General features: G+C 42.9%; 1 protein-coding gene across 1 annotated transcript; it reads left to right on the top strand.

Annotated features, from left to right (window-relative positions):
* Positions 1-4,036: 4,036 nt before the first annotated feature.
* LOC124702563 (abscisic acid-inducible protein kinase-like) lies at positions 4,037-8,920 on the top strand. The gene is made up of 9 exons (XM_047234714.1): positions 4,037-4,377; positions 6,435-6,509; positions 7,381-7,482; positions 7,558-7,611; positions 7,704-7,796; positions 7,882-7,974; positions 8,059-8,163; positions 8,253-8,351; positions 8,444-8,920. Exons 1-9 carry the CDS (start codon positions 4,258-4,260, stop codon positions 8,732-8,734), a joined length of 1,032 nt encoding a protein of 343 aa, XP_047090670.1. The 5' UTR covers positions 4,037-4,257; the 3' UTR covers positions 8,735-8,920.
* The last annotated feature ends 207 nt before the right edge of the window (positions 8,921-9,127 follow it).

Genomic DNA, 9,127 nt, shown 5'->3' with positions numbered 1-9,127 from the left:
CTGGCGGCGAGGCCAGGGGGTGGGAGGCTCACCGGCGGCGCGGCGATGGTCGGCGACGTGCTGCGGCGAGGTTGTCGACGACGAGGAAGCAGCTGGTAGCAGTGGCGTCTCCAACGGTGGCCGGAATCGATGGCGCCCTTCTCAGCACCTCCGCGGCTCCGGCGATCAAATTGGACGGCTACGGTGAGGATTGGCGAGGGGAAAGAGGTCGAGGAGGCTCAGTGAGATGAGAGGAGGTGAGTGGTGTGTGAAATCCGTCGCGGGAGGGCCTCCTTTTATAGCGGCGAGGCGAGGCCAGGGTACTGCGGTGAGGTCATCGGCGGCGACGCAGCTACATGGGCGGAGGGGTCCTGGCGATGACGCAGGCGTGCAGGCGACGTCCTGGCGGTGACGCAGGGCGTGATTGCGGTGAAAACAAGGGTCCGTGGCGCTCGTCATCGTCCTCGCGTCCTGGCATCTGTGGCGGATGGCGTCGGCCATGGCGTCGTGCACAGGGTTCCCGCAGCCAAGTGGGCATGTCTATGGCGTTGCTGGTGACGTCGTGGAGCTGGTGGTGCAGAGAGAAGGTGCGGGGGTCAACGGAGCTAGCCAGGCGACATCGTGGCCGTGCGCGTCTGTGACGCTCACCGTGCGCGCTCTGGCGTGCGTGGGCGTCTCTGGGCGTGCACGTCCTGGCGCGTGTGGTGCACCGTTGGCTCGAGCAACGTGTCTGGCACGCTCAGGGGAGTGAGAGGAAGCGAGTTGACACGGTCATGCACGTTGGAGTGCACCAGAGAGAGAGATGGCATGATGGTGTCCATGCCATGCCACGGCATGGATTATTTTGATCAAATGGTGACGACCCTGTGTACCAATTCTTGTCTCTTATGCTTGGCAAGGTTCAGAGAGGTCAGAGAGGTACAGAGGATGACCTAAGGTTGATGAGAGAGGCAAGGAACCACTGGGTTTTGCAATGTCTAGGGTTGGCAGATCAGTGCCCACCAAGTATTTGATGAAATGGCCGCAAGAAAGTTATTTTCGAATTTTTGAATGAATTTTTGTGGGTTGCAAACATATAATATTTGAAGTCTACTGGTGGTGGTGGGGGTCAAATTGGAGTTGGTTTGCAAAAATCTCAAAATGCATAGCATCTTGAATCTGATTCAAAGTCTCTACCTTGCTTGCTCATATCTTTGAATCCATGAGGAGTTTGCAGGGGTGTGTTTGAGCAAAGTTGCTCTCCTTGATGTTGTCTTGGATGAGGTGCAAAGAGTTGGCATTGTGTAGTTTGAAAATTTTCCAAAATAGAGGCTCAAAGTGGGTGTCATGCTAAAAATGGCTGAAATGACCATTAGTGCATGTGAGCTCATTTTGAATTCAAATTTGATTTGATTTGAGTTCCTTTGATTCCAAAAGTGTTAATAAGTGTTTAGTAACCATTTCCAACCAATGGTGCAAGCCACAATGGTCTAGGTTAAAGATTTGCAAAATTGACCATAAGCACATAGGTGCATTTTATGTTTTTATTTTCTTTTTCTTTTCTTTAACCAAAGGTCTTGGTTTTGGGTTCATGGAGGGTTAGATTAGGTTTAGGAAGGACTTTAAACCATTGGAGCCAAGTCTAATGGCTTAGGTCAAAATTTGGTATTGTGGCTATGTGCCACATACGCCTCTATGCAAGTTTTATTTTATTTTAGTTTCACATTGGATTTAGTTGATAAACCCTAGGTTAGTGTTGTGGGGGTGTTGCAAACCTTCTAATAAGATTAGAGCATAGCATAGTTGATTATTTTCAATTATAGCCATAGGCTTACATATGCCTTTCTTTTTAATTTAAAATCTTTTTATTTATTTTATATTGAATGGTGACAAGAGGGGTGAGGTTTAGGGTTTTGGAACATTTCAAGGTAGTTCACATAAGCATTATGGTAATAACACAATTATCAAGCACAAGTATTATGCATAGCACCTTATTCAGGAAAAGTTTTTGTTGGTTCTCATTTTTGAAAAAAGGGAAATTCATTTTCTCTTTGTTTTAAAATTTGGGATGTTACATTTGACCAATGGTGGAGCAAGAGTATGTAGTACTAGGGTGCCACTTTTGAGAAAATTTATCCTTTCGGAGATGCACACCTGTAAAAAAAGTGTTTTTATAAAGAAATATTTTTTACCCGGTGTCCTGTGCACCCATGCGTGCATGTGGATCCACCACTAACTTCAAAGATAACTTGAACTGCACTCACCTTAGTTTTCTCGTCCGTTTCTGGCAATGTGGACGTTTGCCCAAGCAAAAAAAATTCAAGATGTCCAATGAGAAATTTCACCAAAGGCTGGAAGAAGCGAGGCAAGGTAAATGTGATTAATGGTTGTGGGCTGTGGCCGATGTGCTGACTCCGCTTAGGGAAAAAGGTAGAGGCCCTGGTTTAAAAATGTGTGATGCATCTTCTATTGTTGTTCATTTTGTTCCGAATAATTAGGCTTGTACTTAAGATGTGTTTTCTTTGGTTGTTTAGTTTGTAATGAACAATTAAGCTTGTACTTAGAATGTGTGATGTGTTTCCTCTCTTGGGTTATTTGTTTAATATATACCGAATAATTAAGCTTGTACAAAGATGTATGATGTGTTTCCATTTGTGTTGTGATGTGTTTCATCTCTTATATGTGTGTCATGTGTTTATTATAGTGTTGTTCTCCTATTTCCCATACATTTTTTTGAGCTGAGCTTAATTTCCATGCCGTTAATTAACAAGGTAGAGAGACTTGTACCATGAGGTTTTATTGTCATATATACCGATAATTGGGAGGGTAGGCCTCAAATACGACCAAATTACCCCGGTTTTTTAGAAGCGTAGGAGCATGATTATCTTAGTGGCCCATAAAACAAACCCTATCCCCACCCCTGTAACTATATAATACATGAAGCACACTTACCCCACAACCCCACTACCCACGTCGCTACACTCTCCTCCTTCCCCTCTAAATCCTAGATCTTAGGCACTCCTCTAAAAATAACACCGTGAATCTACCCTGACATAGTTATTCCTGGTGGCTTTTATTTTCCGGGGCAATGCGAGCACGACGATTAGTGGCGTGCCTCGAAGTTTAAAACCACCAAGCCCGTCTGCCGTGTTCCAGTGATATGTGACAGAAATTAACTTGTAAAATTTGTGAACAATAAACAAGCCACATGATCGCATTTCGTTGCGTTTAAGCTATGAAAGTTGGAGCTAGGTATGTAGTCTAATCAGTTTTTGATTTTTTTTACAAATCACAAATGGTCAGATTTAAGTTTCTAAATTTACATACATACATTTGCTTCCACAATTTTCTAAAGAAATACATTTTTGCTAGGTGTTCAGGTGTATTTAGGTTTCAAAAATTCCCCTTACCGGGTTCCAGAGTTTCGAGTCAGCCTTCAAAAGCAAAGTACGTGTGAAATAGCTTACAATCCTCTAAACCATACATTCCGTAGAGAAAGTTTGTGATTTTCAGTTGTCCTTGTAGATTCAATTGATAAATGTTTTAAAAACTTTTTTTTGTCGTAGTTAATGATATATCCTGCAATCGTACTAAATCACGGTGTGAAATTCTTTTTTATTATGGGATACACAAAGCTGGAAAATAAGCTGATACATGTTTGAAAATGTGCATTGTGCACTATACTTTCAAATTGATATTTTGCAAGTTTGCTAGTCACATCACTAACTACATCCACATTATATTTTTATTAAATATCAGATATCAGAAATATGATTATCGATTTTTCAAATAACAGATCACCGGAGAGCCCGAAATCTCCACCCGCTTGGATTGAAGTAGTGTATGAAAATGCGCTACCGTCTCCGGACACCGGTCCAGGCGGATCAGCCACCACAGTCAGTCAACCACGTATACAGAACACGCGGGACTACTCTATACGGATGATTGGATGGAGTATAATTTCCGGCGGCGCGCTCCGCTCCAGATTCGCCGTTGTGAGTTTTTTAATAGCGTGCTCGACGTCGACCACTCGCTCGGTTGTCCCGGACGGCACCCGCGGCGACACATGGCCGCGCTCCAAGCTGACGCCTCTCTCCTCCCCTCCCCACCTCCACCTCAAGGCTCGCCTCCCGAGTTAACCCCATCCCCATCCCGTCCTCGACCTCAAGGGTTCCAGAACACTCACCACCCAGCTCCTTCCACCCGCACACCTTCTGCTTCCTCCCTCCTCCCTGTGCCATCGAGCTGCTTGCTCTCCTGTTACTGAGAGGGAGGGCGTGAGGAACGACCAAGAACAGGATGGATCGGTACGAGGTGATAAGGGACATAGGGTCCGGGAACTTCGGGGTCGCCAAGCTGGTGCGCGACGTCAGGACCAAGGAGCACTTCGCCGTCAAGTTCATCGAGAGAGGCCAGAAGGTAAGCAAAATAGACTCGATCAGATTCTTAAGCGGCTGATGCACATGTATGTGAACTATTTTCCGTGTGGTGGTGCCCTGGGCTTCAATCAATCTTTACTGGTGTGCCCGTGTGATTGGGTTAAGCGCGTAGGGTAGGAGGATCGGATGCTTGGGGCACCTCTGCTCTGCCCTCTGTTTTCTGCGGTAGCAGAGCAAATTGTTCTGCTGGACAGATAACCCCGCGATCTCATTAGTTTCCGTGTGCTAGGTAATCTCCCAAAATGTTGGGAGTGGTATTGGTGGATAGGACGTGATTTTCGCCTTGTTTCCTGCTTAGTTGAGTGGGTTGTGCAGCGCTTCACTGGTCTCTTGGCGTCCGACCATGCATGCTGTGGCCGGTAAATGCAGTTGCTACCACTCTGCTTCTGAATGTCTCCAGCTGAAGACCATAAATGTCACATTGACACATTTGATTTTTTGTTTTTATTTACTCTGTAGTTCAGGGACAGAGATTTGGTGCACATGAGCACCAGTGATCTCACTTCGAAAAATAAATTAAAAATCATATTTCTAAGCTTCACAAAAATCTGAAAATAAATCATAATGTAGACGGTATTGTATCCCATAATCGTTTAAATTTTCAACTGAAAATAATGTGTATTTTAGGCTGCACAAAAATAACAAATGCATAGATCTGAGTATAGTGATTCAAATCTACAAAAAGAAAACAGATTTTGTCATTTTTGTATAGGTTAAAAAATAGAACATTTGAAATTGAGATTTTGTAGGTTAGTGGGGTACATCATTAGATACTTTTAGAATTTTGTTACATAATTTTCTTGAACATATAAATATAATTTTCGACGGTGAGAGCACTGGTGCCCAGGATCCAATATGACTTTTCGGTAGTTCAGTTTCTAAGAAGTTTCTAAAAAAACGGGATCTTCGCAAAAACAATTTGGGAAATAACCAACTACTATAGATTGAATCTTTTCGTCATTTAAATTGCAAATTGTCTGACCAGCCAATCATATCTGTGTCTGACCGAACATCTTGTCCTTATTTTCTGCACGTGATTAAACAATCTAAACTCTTGTGTATATGTGGCACTCTCTCGGCTCTCAAGGAATCTAGCGGAGCCCAACCATTCTAGAAATAGGCAACGTCCGTCATGGTAGGTACTGGAAGTATCCAGGGCAATGCCACCCTGCCGTTGCTTCCCATGCTTCCCTCCAATAAACAAAGTCCAAAAGAATCATTGGCACACAATGAATCACCGTGGTCGTGCTACTATTGTTTATGCTCATGGCTTCGTTTGTTGTTGCTTTAGTTCTCAAAAGCATGTTTGCATTTATCTTCTTGGATGCAGTAGTTAGTTCAAAGCATCTTTTATTGTGATGTAATAAAAAAATTAGATTTAACCGCACTCGGTAAAAAAAACTAATGAATGATTCGCCTAACTAAGTAGATTCCACAGTGGAGGACTACATGATTCGGCAACCACGGTCCAATGGCAGCAGAGCGCGTGGTGGCTCGATCCTAACGCTTGGAAGGCTGTGTTGTGCTAAACTGGTGTCAAATCTCATCTCCGCCTTCTTATTATGCTGAGGTTTTCTAGAACTTTTTTCAATTTGCTGACTTTAGACTATATACTTAGTGTACTTGGTATCATCTTGATATAAATATTTTGTTATTTAATGAAAAAAATACTTTATTCAGTTTATTAGTTTTTATGGTTGCCTCTTGTGAGTTTAGTCCAGCTTTTGTTGGGGGTTTCCAGTGTCTAGATGTTCCGATATGTCAGGGAACATGTTTCTGTTCGTTTATTGATGCTACTGTTATAATACAAATTACTTACGCTGTCCATCTCCATTTTATTCTTCCTCTTCTTGGGTCATTATTTTAACCTCAAGATGTACCTGGGTTTAATCTTCCCTGTACCTTTGTTGCAGAGTTATTACATTTTTGAGTTCTTTTTCTGTTTGTGTTCTCTCTCTGAGGCCCTTTGAATGAACGTTGAGTATCTAACTATCTATGTTCATCAGTTATCTCTGAACATTTATTTTTATTACATAGATTGATGAGCATGTTCAAAGGGAGATTATGAACCACCGGTCGCTGAAGCATCCAAATATAATTCGATTCAAGGAGGTAATTTCCTAGCTTCTGTGACAGTGATTGTCCCTGATATAAGCTAAAAGTTGAACGAGTGTAATGTTTCGGTTCTTTACCACTTTAAAGAGCACCCTGATGAAATTTAACGCGGGGTAACTGATCACATATACGTATGTTTCAGTATAATAATGTGGCTTTACAAGAGTAGAAATGTTGTTCTATGATTTCAAGTTGTTGATCAGTGATTGATTTCCGAGACTGACTCGCATATCGAAACATACTATATGGCAGTATAGCTATTTTGAGTTGACCACTTATTTTTAATACGATGGCAAGTGAAATCAGGGTTTTGATTACCGATCGGTTATTTTGAGGCTATGAATCTTTACTACTTTGGTGTTTTGTTATATTACTTCAAACATGCTGGCTAACCACTTAACTAGTAGGGTACTTGCTTTGAATGGTTTAATGCTTCTCAGCTTAAAAAAATTCTTGCTCATGCACTGTTCTGCACTGCTAAGGCAATTTATTCTGTTATTTAGATTTGCACCCCATACTTCAGAATGTTTCGAAATACATGATTGTGTAGAGTTCATATTTACCTAGGCTGTTGACTATTTAGCAGGTACGTAACAAGTAGAAAGATGGCATCCATGTGTTTTTATACGGCGTGAGCGTTTCCTTTTGGTTGAACAATACTTTATTACTTTTAACGAATCAAAAGAACTTGATCAGAACTGTTTGAGATGAGAAGTTCTTGCATGGTATCATCTTCTAGTGAAGGAGTATCATTAGATTATTTAGCTGCCGCGAACTTTTCTCTTACCATTCGTCTTGAAATGTCATCTCATTATCAAAGCTTTAATATTCAAACTGTGTCCATGCTTAAACACACCTAGTTTTTCAGGTTGTGCTGACTCCCACACATTTGGCAATAGTTATGGAATATGCCTCTGGCGGTGAGCTATTTGAAAGGATTTGCAATGCAGGGAGATTCAGCGAGGATGAGGTAGATAATATGTGCACCAACCTTTCATACTTCCTTGAATGATCCGAAATCATTATACTAATTATTTGTCAACAGGGAAGGTTCTTCTTCCAACAATTGATTTCTGGAGTGAGCTACTGTCACTCAATGGTACGTGCTCTGTCAAGCCAACTTGAAGATAGTAGCATCAGTCAAACACTCTCCACGCACTATCATCATCTTCTTCTTCCTTTTTCCTGCAGCAAGTATGTCATAGAGACCTGAAACTGGAAAATACTCTCTTGGATGGTAGTATCGCACCTCGACTGAAGATTTGTGACTTCGGTTACTCCAAGGTATTCCCCCTGCAGATAATGGCCTTCAAACGTTTCATTTCATCGCCTAAGCCAGCACCATTGTTTTGGTTCTCTTTCATTTCAGTCTTCTGTCTTGCATTCTCAACCGAAATCAACCGTTGGCACACCGGCATACATCGCCCCAGAGGTCCTCTCTAGAAGAGAATATGATGGAAAGGTAAAGTTTGTTTCTGTTGCTGCATAATTTCGGTGGTTTAGTTGCCACATCTGAAGCATTCAGATACCACATATGTCATATTAGGTCGCCGATGTTTGGTCTTGTGGAGTAACGCTTTATGTGATGCTTGTCGGAGCATATCCTTTTGAGGACCCTGACGAGCCAAGGAACTTCCGCAAAACAATCACTGTGAGTACACCCGTTCCCACCTTAACTTCCTGGTGCTTTGGGATCACTTCTGTCTGTACTACGAAACTTACTGTTGGTGTCTTCCACAGAGGATTCTCAGTGTACAGTACTCCATCCCAGACTACGTTCGAGTCTCAGCAGATTGCGTGCATCTACTGTCCCGCATTTTCGTTGGAAATCCTGAGCAGGTTTATATACTCTTGTCCTTGATTAATTCATTTCTTAGGCATCAAACTGCATCAGATCTGTGAGCGTAGTACTTGCCTTTCAATTTTTGCAGCGGATAACCATTCCGGAGATTAAGAACCATCCATGGTTCCTAAAAAACCTGCCTGTAGAGATGACCGACGAGTACCAGAGGAGCATGCAGTTGGCAGACATGAACACGCCATCACAGAACCTAGAAGAAGTTATGGCGGTCATCCAGGAGGCGCGGAAACCAGGCGATAACGCCCTTAGGCTTGCTGGGCAGGTTGCCAGCCTGGGGAGCATGGATCTAGACGACTTTGATTTCGACGATATCGACGACATTGACATTGAGAATAGTGGAGATTTCGTGTGCCCGTTGTGATGGTCACGAGTGGTTCAAAAGTAGCGGCATTTGATTTTCTTTGTATGGTTTGTCCGAGGATGGATTCCTGTTTTTCATGCTTTTGGGTTGCATGTTTTCTGTGACCGAGATATTGGCCTTACTGTATATAAACAAAGAAAGACTTATTTACATTCTTGTATTCTAGTGAAATCCTTACTGCTCTTAGTTGAGTGTTTAGCCGGCCCATGAGTTCACCAGCTAATGAGACCACCTTTTGCAAGTTGCAATGTTGTAGTTTCTGGTGGACTTCCTCTTGGCAGAGCGGCCGTGATTGGCGTGGAGCCAGTTCCCTCCCCTAAGAGCATCTCTAACCAGCCTAAAACGGTCTTAGAGAAGCAAATATGCGCCCCTAACGGTCGGAGCGGACTCTAG

The sequence above is a fragment of the Lolium rigidum genome, chromosome 3 (genome assembly GCF_022539505.1).
Source record: "Lolium rigidum isolate FL_2022 chromosome 3, APGP_CSIRO_Lrig_0.1, whole genome shotgun sequence".
Classification (NCBI taxonomy): Eukaryota; Viridiplantae; Streptophyta; class Magnoliopsida; order Poales; family Poaceae; genus Lolium; species Lolium rigidum.
This window is presented reverse-complemented; position numbering and strand designations above follow the sequence as displayed.